Source organism: Uloborus diversus, chromosome 8, assembly GCF_026930045.1.
Source record: "Uloborus diversus isolate 005 chromosome 8, Udiv.v.3.1, whole genome shotgun sequence".
Lineage (NCBI taxonomy): Eukaryota > Metazoa > Arthropoda > Arachnida > Araneae > Uloboridae > Uloborus > Uloborus diversus.
Window position 1 is genome coordinate 122,262,501 of NC_072738.1, and position 14,338 is coordinate 122,276,838.

A 14,338-nucleotide genomic window follows, 5' to 3' on the forward strand; every position below is an offset into this window, starting at 1 on the left:
GAAAACTCATACGTACGTAGTATTATCTAAAAGTTCAAGGACAATCTGTATAAAACCTTACCCTGAATAGTTCACATTACCGAAGCACATCTATCTGCAAAACAGTCACCTTGAACGACTGTGCACTTCTGCCAACGTTCGTATAGCTTTTAGAAGCACTCCTGGCAGCCATTTTTTGCAACCTCCTGAAAGGGCTCTTGCGCTGCTGCTTTTAACTTCATCGTGGGGAAGAAGGCGACTTTCATGTTGAGGATGCACGGTTCGATTGGTCAATACTCTGATATGACAAACAAATAGCATAACGTTTCGTCGGACTTAGCTCCGTGTGACTTTTACCTGTTCTCAGCAAAAAAAAAAAAACATTTGCATGGACGCCACTTTCTTTCGTCAGGAAAAGATAAAGCTGCATCACAGAAGATTGCGAAAAATGGCTTCCAGGAGTGTTACCAAAAGTTATATGAACATTGGCTGAAGTACATAGTCGCTCAAGGTGACCCTTTGAAGGTGGATGTGCTTCGATAATGTGAACTATTCTGGGTAAGGGTTTATACAGCTTTTCCCCGAACTTTTGGATCGTACTACGTACAATCTGTATAGAGTGTAGTTATACTTCTCCTTTTTTGATTGCTGTATGATGAAAGTGAAAGAACAACATTCGAAAAAAAAAGAAAAAAAAAAGAAAGAAAGGAAAACATGGAAGAAAAACAAAGACACTGTTAAATAAGCAATTGATTATTTTTTTTAATTGAGCACATAACTAAGATTTCAGTTATAATATAATAATGTATGGATTTAGATACACTATGCATAGTTAAAAAATTTTAAATTACGTTGTTTAATTATTAAAAAAAAGAATAAAAATATGAAACCGTCAACAAATTATGCTATTAAAGTGGAAAGATTGCAAGTAGACATTTTTTTAGTATTCAAATTAGACAAAAAGGGTAACAGATAAATTACACTATTAAATCATAATAGGAATATTTTTATACTTATTTAAAATTTATGAATAGAAAAGTTTGCATTTTTTTATAAAAGCTAGTAACTTTTTTTGCTGAAAAAAGAAATTATGTTTCGAATTATGTCACCATTCAAAACGTATTTAATCAATTTCTCACATTAATGCTCCAAATTCATCCTAAACAATAGATAAAGTTTGAAAAAAAAATCTAATTTCATGAATGGTGTTAGTTTAAAATGACTCGGAAGTACAACTAGAAATTAATTTCATAAATAGAGGGAGGGGGAAGGGGGCACGCAAGTGTTCTCGGAAATACAAAAAATAATCGTAAAAAATTGAGTTTAAAATAATCATAAACATTGAGGAGAAAAACTCTTTTAAAACTTGCACCCGAGTTTGTTTTGACGTGCGTTGGCGGATTTAAAATATAGCAAATGTTGCAATTGCGCAAGAGGCCCCATAACCTTAGGGGCACCGTAGGAGTTAAAAAAATGCTTATGGTATATGTTTTACATTTTCCGTGACAGAGAAATAGGACCCCAAAATGTATTTCGACGGGCTTCAAACTTGTACCACCGCCGAACCGATACAGAAAAGACTGCATTACTGTGATTCATATTACAAATACTATCGAAAAATTAAAAATTACCGTCGGTTCAACGGGAATGTAACAAAATGACACAGAACCCGGTTTCGCCATCTCATATTTGTTTCCAAGTTGGTCTCCAATTCAACAATCTATCACCAAATGGTCGTCAGTCTGAGACGCTATATTAGTATTGTATTGAAATAAGTAATTAATAGCCACAACAAAAATTAGTAAATAGGCTTTTTAGAACACCCGATCGAAAACAAAACCGGAAGTGCACAACTGGAACGTACGCACAGTCCACATGCGAAATTGTAACCTTCTACCGCTTACCATTTTTGAGTTGACTTATGAGAGATACATACGTACATTCCAGCCGCAAAAAACAATGCAATAATTAACTTCTTTGGTACCTCAATGCAGTATTAAAAACTCTTTCAGGTGTGATTAAAGTAGAAATTCATACTGAAATTTAAGTAAAAAATTTTATATGAAAACAATAACTCTTTTTATTTTGTATTAAAAAGTAAAACAGCAAAGATAATTTTTTTTTTTCGAAAACATCGGCCAATCCATCGGCTCATCGATGTTTTTAAGGCCGATGGGCCGATGTTTCCTGCAAGTTAGCATCGGCGGCCGATGCCGATGCCGATGGCTAAATTGTTGAACCATCGGCGCCGATGCATCGGCCAGGCCGATGCATCGGTCGAGTCCTAATATTTTCTCGAGAAATAAAAATCAAGTTTTCATGTTTTAACTGCCTGGAATCCGCTGAAGTAAAATACTTATTGAACTGGCGTTGAATTTGAAAATTGTATGTAGTAGCTGTTAAATGTTTGGCAGATCGTTTTAGGTCAGAAACGAGTGGCTCACATTATAAAAGAAAGAAAAAAAAGTAAGGAAGGAAGAGAAGCTCCAAGTTGTGTGTTGTGTGTAGAAAAAAAAATCCCCCTTAAGCACATTGGATTGTAATTGCGCAGTAATGGCATGTAGCTTTCTCTGCATCAACACTGCGCTGACTGAGAAACAACTTTTACAGAAATTATTTACTTCGTTCAAATTACGCTGCACTAGAGGCGCGACATCGATGGCAAAACATCGATGTTTCAAAACATCGATGTTCGAAATTAAAACATCGACGGTATTGATACATCGACTAAAAAACATTGATGTTTCGAAGCATTGATCTTTTTATCAATATATAACATACATTTTTGAGTGTTCAACACTACAGATTTAAATATATGATAATCTCTAACAAATGTTTCTTAATGGATCAGTAAATTCTTTTTTGGCATTGCGTCAATTCATTTAATTATAGCAATTTTTTTCAGAAATTTCTAAGTAAAGCCAATAGAGAATATACTACATATATTCTCTAACCAATTACGTACAACACCACATTTCACAAGTCAACAGAAAAATAAACAAAACAGATCAGAGGAAGCTTTCCTGTCGCCGTTTATGCTTATAAAACATTGAAAAAAATGCCATGTTTATTTTGAATGCTTTCATTTTATACTTCGTTGAAGCTGAAATAGTTTTGGGAAATTTCAGATATTCTTAACACCGGCAACGGCGAATTTACTTTCTTTGAATTTTTTTATGCTATTTTCCAAGCAATGAGGATTCTGAGCCAACCTTGGAGAAACAATTTGATGAGCATTTTTGGTGGTTTTAAGAAGCATTTTGAAATTTGGCGGAGCAGCCCCTTATTTTGCATAAAATTCAGTTACAGAAACATAAACCACTCGCCTTAAATTGTTTTTGAGCTTTGATAATCATTTTAAGCACTAGCATAAAAAAAAAAAAAAAAAAAAAAACAGCTTTAAACTCTATGTCATGCTTGAAAACGCTCGGCCGGGAAATGCGGAGCAAAATAATTTTTTGCATAGCTCAGGTGTTTCGCAATTTTTGCGGAGCAGTTGGCACCCCTGTTTGAGCTTATTTTGCACGGTAGCTGACAGGAGCTCAGCTTCTACATTTTTCAAATTTAGGTGGTGTAGCTGTTTCCGAGAGTTCAATGCTTTTGGGTCAATTTACAGATATCATCGTTTTTTTTTCTTTCTTATTTTGAAGATCGATGTTTTGAATCATTGATCTTTTTCAATCGATGTCACTTCTCTGTAAAAAATTTTATTACAATTTTCAATTAAAATACAAAAACATCAACATCGAAAGAACATCGAACCCAAACCATCGATGTTCCAAAAACATCGAAAGTTAAACATCGATGTATAAACAAAAACATCGATGTTTCCAAAACATCGACATCGATGTCGCACCCCTACACTGCATGGCAAAAACAACCCCTTCAAAATGCTTCTGGTTGGATTCTTGCTGATTCTTATGAAAATGTCCCCCTGAATGCAAATATGACTGCCAATTTCCCCCATCGCTCCTCACATTCCTCACATTATTAAAAAAAACTATTGTTATTGTTCTAATTGTTACTGTTCTTATTGTTATTATTATTTCTTATTATTGTCGTCATCACCATCCTAATTTACTATCATTATTAAAATTATTTTTATTGTTTTATTGTATTTTATTATTGTTATTGCTTGTTATTATTGTTGCTATCATCATAATTTATTGTCATTATCATTACTTTTTTATTATTGTTATTATTATTATTATTATTATTATTATCATTAAGTATTGTTGTCAACGTTGTTCCTTCCGTTATACTGTCCGACCACGGATTGTATGGAAAAGCAAACATCCGGTTTACTGGCGGAAATGGACGCATCTATTAGTTTTTAGAGGTCAGCTTTTGAAGATGTATGTTAGCCTCTAAATTAAGTAGAGTCACGTTGAAATGAGCGGAACACGCGCATCAAATTTTTACTTTTCTCCCTCATTCAGATTGATTCATCTCAACTCGACGTTTGCCAATTCCATACAATCCGTGGTTGGACAGTAGCGACTTTTGCATGCAATCCCATTGGCTATTCCATAGAAGCAATGCTATTTTAACTTCCGTTAGAACGTCTAAACTGAACCATTCATTCCAATATAACGTCCAAAATTAAACTTCAACATATTTGTAATGCTTAATGCCTACTATGTATTCAAAATTAATATTAAACAAATTTGTGTCCCTAAAAGAAAAAAAAAGTTTGGATTGAAGAGAAACTGTAAGTTGTGTGCAAACCTCCGCCCCCCCCCTCCCCCCGCAAAAAAAAATCCATTGAAAGGAATTGTTTGATAATGAAAGAACCAAAGAATTGGCGAGAGCTGTACACAAACGATAAGCAGAATAAAATATTTTTTTAAAGAAATTCAGTGAAATTGAAAGCGGATGACTTATTGTTATCTAAATACGAGGAGAAACTAGTATTCAAGGAAAGAAATCTCAAATTAGAAGCAAACCACGATCTCTAAATTGAAAATAACTGTTTGCTAAATATTAATAAACACTATTTTTCTTTCTTTCTTTTTTTTTTTTTTTTGTCGTTAAATGTATTATTTTAAAGTTTTGTTTAATTTATGTGCAGTTTTTTTAACTTTGTAATCCCAATTACTTCTTATTTTATTAGTTTCTTCATTCCCTTTTAAAATGATACGTAACTTGTAAAAGTTATTCCGACATTTTTAATTATGACTAAAAAACGTACAGTACCATGTACATTTCGCTGTAGCGACCTCTCGTTGTAGCGACTGATTCCCTTTAGACATCAAGCTGTCGTTATAACGATTTTTTTTTATGATTATTATTATTAATAATATTAATGTTCTTTTGTTACTTTTTTTTTTGTTCGTTTTTACTGTTCTTGATGTTGTTCTTGTTATTATTATGACTATTATCATTATTGAATTACCTGTGCACAGGCCGGCGCTAAAGTAAAGGAAAGTGACGCTTGGCGCAATGGTGCTCATAATCAGGCCAAATGTAGCGAGTAACGAGCCAATGATCGTCACTGTTCTGCATCCGAACTGATTCGTCAGACCACTTGCAAAAGGTCCTTAAAAACAGGAAAAAAACATTAGATATGTTATTTAAGGACATAAAATATAATTACAGTTGCTTTACCTTGATATAGTACAGTAATTGAGATTAACTTTAGCTTTAATTTTTCTATTTTAAGATGCCCCATTTATGTTTTAATAGTTTTACTAGTCGTACGGTGGCTAGATTAGCGTGGCAGCTAGTAGCCCGGTCAAAATAGACCAAAAAAAAGCGAAAGTTCGGAAAAATTCCAATAAAGCTGAAAATTGGTACAGACCTTAAGAACATCATTATACATGAAATGTCAAAAGTCCTCATCGATCCGAGTGGAGCTAAAAATTTTATGCAAGGTCAAAGGTCAAAAAATCAATTTTTCATATATATCTCTTAAACGATAATTGTTAGCGAAAAAATGGAGGTTACAAAGTTTGAAAGGTATGCAATTGTGTACAAACAAGTGGGGATTCCGAGGATGGGTCATGGGGGTCATACCTTCCACCCTAAAGCTACTAAATATAGTTTAAAATGTCATTGGAGACATATTAAAAAAAAAAAATAATTCCTTAGACCCCTTATTTGTACCCCTATTTGGTACTTTGACTATGAAATTAACACAAATATAGTTAAGGACAACACTAAAGTGAAGTGTCAGAAGTCTCCATCAATCCCGGTGGAGCTAAAAATTTATTCAAAGTCAAAGGTAAAAAACCGATTTTTCGCAACTATCTCTTAAACGGTAAGTGTTATTGTAAAAATAGGGGATACAAAGATTGAAAATTAATAGATAATTAATAAATAATTAATAGATAATTATGCACAAACGGGAGGGGATTCAGTGGATGGGTCAAGGGGTCATACCCCCCTCTCCCTAAAGCGATAAAATAAAGTCTAAAACTGCAGTTCAAGGACTCAAATTTCTAAAAATTCACCCTAAAATCCCAATTTTTGTCCAAATATTGCACCTTGACTATGAAATTACCATAGAAATAATTAGAGACATCATTATAAACGAAATTTCAAACGTTCCCAACTAATCCCAGTGGAGCTAAACTTTTTATTCAAGGTCGAAGCTCAGAAAATCAATTTTTCATAAATATCTCTTAAACGGTAAGTGTCTTAAAATAGAGAATACAAAGTTTGAAAACTATGCATTTATGTACATACAAGCGGAGATTTAGAGGCTGTGCCTTGGAGATCTTACCCCCCAGCGCTCCCCCCCCCCGTAAGCGACAAATTAAAGCTGCATTTTGATGACATATTTCGTTGACCTTAAACCCCCTATTTATGCCCTAAAATTACTTTGATCCCTTTCTGATAACGAGTACTTCCAAAACCAGAAACTGGATCTGCCCTAGGTGTTAAAAAAGCCCAATATTTGTGCCCCCCCCCCCCAAATAAATGATAACATTCATAAGGTATCGCAGTTTTTGAAACTTGGAAATAGTACTGAAGCTCCTTTTCTTTCTTTCGTGTGACCTCGAGAAACTACACTTGACCGCTATGCCTATCCCCTCTTACGATTCACACCCCCCCCCCTTCAAATTGAAAAGATCATGTTACATTCAGGGGAGAGTGGATGCGCTTAGATTCCTTTGTATGAGCAAAGTCAGTCGCACAAGTGCTTCTATTAACAGGGAGTGATTCTTTGTTGTGATAAGTCGGGTTTATTGATACTATTTTTGATATGAATACGCACCCTTAACAAATAATTCTTCAAAGATGCCGCAAGATTGCTTCATTTGCAATAAATCTTTGATGGTGAAATTGTTACTGTTGAACGCGGACTAAAATCTAGAATTGATTCAAGTAGTGCAAGGAACGATGGGTTTGTTGAATACTTGAAAGACAAACAGTCGGTGGATCAGTTCATGTAGTGTCGCAAAATGTACACCCGAAAGTGGGTATTGCGGCAGCTAAAAGACAACAAGCGACAGAGGCCAGTACATCTCTGAGTAGTCCACCTCGTACTAGAGTCCTATCAGGTGAGACAACATTTTGTTTTAAAAACTGTTGCTTATTTTGTGGTGATGAAGCAAATGAAGAGACTGAAGTTTTCTCTGTAAGAACTAAAAAATATTTGTAAAAATGAAATCCCAGATGATAAAACAATCAAAAACAGATTAAAGTTAAGATATGGCAATAGAATGATTATAACCGAGAAACGTGGAAGTTTAGCAATGATTTGTTTACACTCAGCACGATATACTGAACAAAGCTTGGTACGGAAAAAAAAAAAAACAGCAAAAGAGGAAAGATTTAGGGTACTAAAGACTGCGGGAGAAATTATTCAAGAAGATATCCAATCTGCCGTGTGCGACACTAACAATTATAACCCGCCATGTCAAATGTTTGAAAATATTAATAGTGACATTCCGGAGTCATTGACTTATTTTTTGGAGCAAATTATCTTAAAAAGAAAACGATCTAAATCGGAACATTTGAAATTAATATGTACTAGTGTCAGCCACTGTATTATGGCTGCTGTTCGTCCTAGATCTTTCATCTCGAGATTACAATTGAGTCTCTCAGTTTTTTCTCATCGACGATTTGGATCTAAACGTTTGATACAAATTTTCTCGTCTTTTGGTTTAAGTGCTTCGTATAATGATACTATGGTGTATGAGGCGGCTACAGTTTTTAACCATCAGCCACATATTTTACCACCAGAAACCGGGACATTTATTCAATACGCAGCAGACAATGCTGGTATTAACGTACACACTTTAGATGGCCATAACACTCTACACATAATGGGCATAATCCAAATTATTACTTCTAGAAGTTCAGTTTTAGCAGAAGATCCTTTATCGCGAATAAAACAAATTATTTCAGCGAAAAGTGATACAACTTCTTTCTTACTCCGGAAAATAGATTTGTTATGGTTGTACGGGAAATGGAATAATTTATCGCTATCAGGTTGGAACGGGTTATACTGAAGGTTTAACAAAGAATAATATGGATTTTTCAATGTCTAGAATTTTGTTCTTACCATTTATTCACCAACCTGCAAATAACTACAATAATATATACACTACTTTACTTTGTGCTTTGGAGAATACAGAGCATTACTTGTTACTTTTGATCAACCTTTGTATGCAAAGGCTAGAGAAATTGTTGCTGCTGCACCTGAAGAATCTGATTAGGGATAATAGGTACTGAGAGGCATCTTATATCCGTTAAATAAGGGATAATGTTGTACTTGTTTCACCATTTTCACATAATTTGAACCAGAAAGAGTTGAACTTCATATAAAAACGTCTTTTCAACATATTGTATAATTTACAAATTAATATGAGCTTTTTATAATAACAGTTATGTTTTGAAATAATTGCAAAATAAAAAAAAAAAACATTTTTTGACCTTTGACCGTGCATAAAATGTTTATATTAAGTGGGATCGATGGGGATTTTTTATATTTCATTTATAATTGTGTATTTTGTGTCTCTGCCAATTTTCAGCTCTATGTGAATTTTTCCGATTTTTTAAGTTTTTTTTGTTTATTTTGACCTTTGACCTTCAATAAATTTTTTAGTTCAAGTGGAATCGATGGGAATTTTTCATATATCATTCACAATGATGCATTTAAAGTCTGTACCGATTTTCAGCACTGTATGAATGTTTTCAATTTTTTTTAAAAAAAATTTCAATTTTGACCTTTGACCTTGCATAAAATTTTTAGCTCCACTCGGATCGATGAGGACTTTTTGACATTTCACTTATAACGATGTTCTTAAGGTCTGTACCAATTTTCAGCTTTATGGGAATTTTTCCGAACTCGAATGTCTATTTTGACCGGGCTATAGTCTGCAGCGGGTTGGTGTACATCTCTGTTCCCTCAAAATACACCGCCTTCTTCGGTGTACTTCGGGGAATTCGCCTCTACTTGCCGCCTGAGACAACTGAAGTTAGCGAAAGTATTTGAATTGATGTTTTTGGGGCGTAAGTTACATTTCTTCAAAGGAAAAGTTGCTAAAATCATCGCATCCAGAAATATACCTTAGTCAATTCACTTTCACTCGAACCAGGCATTACTGGTAAGTGATCAGATTTACTTAATCCACTTTTGCTCGAAACAAGCATTATTGATAGCTGCCAGTTTCGGCATCACTCAGAACGGGTGAAACGCAGCTGAAGGTTGACATTTTAGTTAATATCTGATTAAAGTCGTGCAAAAATGAAAGCGAGTTATCCATGTTCCTCGTAAAATTTTGAATCTATTGATACTTAGTTCCAACTTCAAATCGTTGCCGTTCCTAAGAGTTGAATGACATAAATACACAGATAGATAGATAGATACAGTTGGATTTTAATGTAGTACATTGATTTTTTGGAACAAAATGATGAAGAATGTCTATAATCTGCTGTATAATAAAGTAAATTTAAGATATGATATTTATTAAATCCTTTCAAACTGAATTATTATCTTGGTTTCAAGGTATCCTTCCATTTAGGGTCACTGAGGGACAACAGAAATGGGATGCAAAATTAATTATTGTAATACTTTGTCAAACTTATCTCATGATCTTGCCAGGAGAAAGCAGTACTGAGCCTTCTAGTTTAAAAAAAAGAAAAGAAAAGAAAAAGAAAAATATAATACGGAAAAAAAAGAAAAAAAGAAGAGGTTGCACAAGTTATTCTGAGTTACTATGGCAGAAAGAGCGGTTTGCTTTCCAAAACGTCAAAAGATTTTTAAACTTATTTCTTTTTTTAATAGCAAACCAATTGACTGGGTATATCTAGCTCTTCTAAAACCAAAAACTGAATATTCCGAAAAATAAAGGTTCAAACGTTTCCCAAGTAGGGGAGAGGGGGAGGAATAATTTTTAGAGTCTTAATTTACCGAGTAGGGAATCAAAAGTTACATTAAAATGAATGTTGCTGCAATCAATCGAAAATTTCTAATAAAAGTTGGAAACCTGGAAAATTAAACCAGCAATTCCAAAATAAGTCTCCGAAAAAGAAACTTTAACATTTATATCAAGGAAGTTCAATCAACTACAATGTAAAAATTTGGGATATGAAATAAAACAATGCCTTGTTTTACAGTTTCGAGGTGATTTCGTCACGCTGCAGGAAGGAATATCGATTGTAGCTAGTTGTTAATTTTCTCTTTTAAGGTTTCCAACTAATTAATATTTCTCTGGAGGTTTCGAACTAATTTTCTCTTCTATGGCTTCTTGTATTAAGATGCTCTCAGCGGTTTCCTAGTAACAACTCATTACTTTATTTCGGAATCTGAAGTGTTGATAGCCATGAAAGATAGTTTGGCTTTTGTTAGCAAGTTCTATGGTTAATTGTAACTCTCTTCTCTTCTAACTCTCTTATTGTTCTCTCTTTAGATAATTGCACGTAGAAATAAAGTGCATGCTTTTAATTCGGTTCTATTACTGATACACTAAACTAGTACATAAGTTTCATTGTATGGCAATATTTTTGGTTTTAAAACTTATTTACTCATTGAGATAACTACGTTTACTTTACTCAGTAGTGGAAAGGGGTGCGCATGTGCAATTTTTTTCATTTCTTAATTTATCAAAAAAAAAATTATCAATTTCTTAGAGTAAAAGTGTCCCTATGATTGAATAGTCCTTTCCTTGAGCCCTGATTTTTTTTTTTTTTTTTCAGATTTTTTAAAAATATATTTCTTTAATTTATGGAAGTAAAAAAAAAATGCTTTCAACTGCTCGCATGTGTCCCTATAGGAGGGAACATGTGAACAAGTCTGGGGCACATATGAACACGATTGAAAAATGCGGGACAAGCATCATATTTCAACCAACAACTCTTTAATATAAAACACATACGTATGTACCAATCACATTGAAGGGTTTGTAACTTAAACTGAGTCAGTTTAAATTGTATATATAGTCAATAGTTTAAATTGTCAATAAGAAAATTTTTTTTTCCGAATTATATAACTCTGCTCACTGTCAAATTTTAAAGTTTTGTAGAATATTCTATTCACTGGATCGACAAGAAAAAACATAAGACAAAGAGTATTTTATTATGTAAAGTTTATTATCGTTAGTGCGTTTAAGCTTCATACAGAATATGATGTTCAATTTTAAAATCATTCTGCAACTTCCGCTTTTGGTTAAAGGAAAATATTCTGTCTTTTTCTTCTTGTAAATATTATGTAACACTAAATTGTTGGTCAATTACTTAGTATCAAAAAAGTTTTAAAAATAAAAAATAATAAAATAAATAAATAATAATAATGAAAAAAATATGAACAATAAATTTACAAACTGTTTGTAGGAAAACAATTATAAAAATCTTTACACCTTTTTTAACACTTATAATAACGCCACACTAATATTTATATTACTGTGAGAACATGGAAACTGTTCACATGTGCCTCAACATGTTGTGTTTACAAGTGCCCCGACATCTACCTTAGAACTAATTTTCAAAAATAAAGAATTCTTAAATTAATTAAAAAATAATTTTACTTGAATGTTCATATAACGGCTTGCAATAATTAAATTTAGCTTATTAGTTAGTTTAAAATATGCTTTCAAGTGAAGAAGACAGCGATAGAATTACAAACAACACCTGCAAAACAAAGAAGTTGTCACCACAGAAATATAAACTTACTCATTGCTCTAAAAATTTGGCGAAGAAGTAGAACTAGTTCTGCATAAGATTGTTTGCTTCATGTTATTCTAGTAAAATATACCATGTTCCGTGCTCACATATGCCCCCCTTTCCCCTACATAAAATTATAACATCAAATATTTCTGCTAAAGTGAAAATATTTATTGATTGGTGAAGGAAAATAAAACATCTAAAAGTCAGTGAAGAAAAACCAAAAATTGCAATCCGAAAATTTCACTATACGACTATTTCATTTTAGAATTTCAAAACACAATTTTTATCTCATAAGATTATTTTATTGCATGAAAGGTACAATTTTAATGTATAGTATTTCTTTGTACTTTCGTTCTTTATTTTTTTTCTTTTTTTTTTTTTTTTTGAAGTTTTACATGAATAACAGATACTTTAGCGTTTTATCTGGTTTATTCAAACCGCTTCGAATTTTTTTTCAAGTAACCATATTTGTTTGAGCATAATTACGGTTTATATTTAATTAAGCCTATCCACATGCTATATCAGCACCTCGCTTGATTCAATAATAGAGGCTAGAACAGCTGATATTCCAATAGATGGTGATTTGCGTAAACGTTGATGCTTACAAAGCATTTGTTCACTTAATATCATAACTAGAGACGGAAAAAATTTCAATTGGTCAATTAACCGATCTGACAAATTATGACATGAATAAAATTATGAGATGAAAAACTATAGTAATATTTTTGATTAAGATTAACTATTTTTTGTTGTAAAAAGAAAATTCTTTCTTGTAGTTCGACATATTTTCTGTCATTTTTCAAAAATACTTTGGAACTACTTTGATATACCCCCCCCCCCAAATCGGAAATTTGGCGACTTTTTTTTCTCGCCAAGCAAAAAAATTAATGAAATCCAAAAATTGTTGCCACAAAACTTTAAAAAAAAACTCAAAAATGGTACAAAATACAAGAAAATACTAAATTTGGCAATCAGCAAAAACCTAAAAGCTGAAAAAACCTAAATTGGCAATACCAAAATAAGAAACAGCAACCCTAAAAAGTCCGTAGGGAGTGCCAGATTTGGCGCGTAATTTTTGGGGGGGTATATCAAAGTTATACCAATACTTTTCACTATAAAACGAATTTCAGTTAAATCTTATGAAATTTTTGCTACGACAAAAACATGTTGACACGATATGATACAAAAACGAAAAAATATTCATTTATTAAAAATAATCAACTGTTTAAAAAGACTTATTTTGTGAAGACGGAAGTAGAATTTAAAGAGTATAATATTTAGGAAACATATGAAGACTTACCTACGCAAAATGTTGTCCCCACCATGATGGATGAAACCCAGGAAGTAGCTCCATTGCTTTCCCCAAAATGTCTTAAGAACTCCATATGGAATATTCCAAAGGTGTAAGTCACTCCGTCGGCAATCACGTGGATCATGAAAGAACAGAAGACCACTACCCATCCCCATCCCCCGTCAGGTGGTTCGGGCATTACGTATTCAACCTCTTCCTCCTCCTCCTCCTCTTCGACATGGCGTCTGTTTTCTGCGTCTGGTGAAGTGGCTATGGCCGAGTTATTCAATTCCTTGATGGCAGTCATCAGGCAAAAATTTAGATGGTCTTTTTTCTTCCGTATGAAGTCATTAGTAAGATTTCAATGTTGCCTGAAATGAAAATTTCATTTAAGAATTGATGCCACATATGATGAGTATTTCTCGTGGATGGCCCTTGTCTGTGAATAATAACGGGTCATTTTTGATAGATTTCTAACCAAACTTTAGATGTTGAAATTTTAAATAATTGCAGGTAGAGATTTATATTTTCGATAGATAGCTATCCTCATATATATAATAGCCAATGATCGAGTAACCTGCGAGTTTCAACAATAACACTCGTGCCACGGCATGAAAATTTGATAATATGTTTTGATAATGTTTATCATGCAGGGAAAGGCTTTATTGTGACAAGGCTGAACTGGATCCGGTAACTTAACTGTTTTACTGGTATTACTGTGTCGCTTCAGGGGAATGGAGAAATGAAAAATGGTCAACAATGAATGCTACCTACTGAACTTTAGGGTTAATCCACTGGAGTTAGGACTACAATTTCAACCATCAAAACATCACCAAACAGGCAATGGCTTCGTTCAAATGTAGAAGCAATTTTCACCCGTCATACCTTGACGGGCTATTTTCTAGTATTTATATAGTTATAAAAAGTTAATATAGGTTCTACAGTGGCGGATTA

General features: G+C 33.2%; 1 protein-coding gene across 2 annotated transcripts in view; it reads right to left on the reverse strand.

Moving 5' to 3' along the window:
* The window catches only part of LOC129227524 (monocarboxylate transporter 12-B-like), a 78,034-nt gene that overhangs the window by 21,157 nt on the left and 42,539 nt on the right, over positions 1-14,338 (reverse strand). For both annotated transcript variants that reach the window (XM_054862100.1, XM_054862099.1), the window contains exons 2-3: positions 13,394-13,755; positions 5,375-5,518 (exon numbers count right to left, since the gene is read on the reverse strand). In XM_054862100.1, coding sequence (XP_054718075.1) covers positions 5,375-5,518; positions 13,394-13,691 — 442 coding nt within the window. In that variant the 5' untranslated portion in view covers positions 13,692-13,755. The remainder of the gene's footprint in view (positions 1-5,374; positions 5,519-13,393; positions 13,756-14,338) is intronic.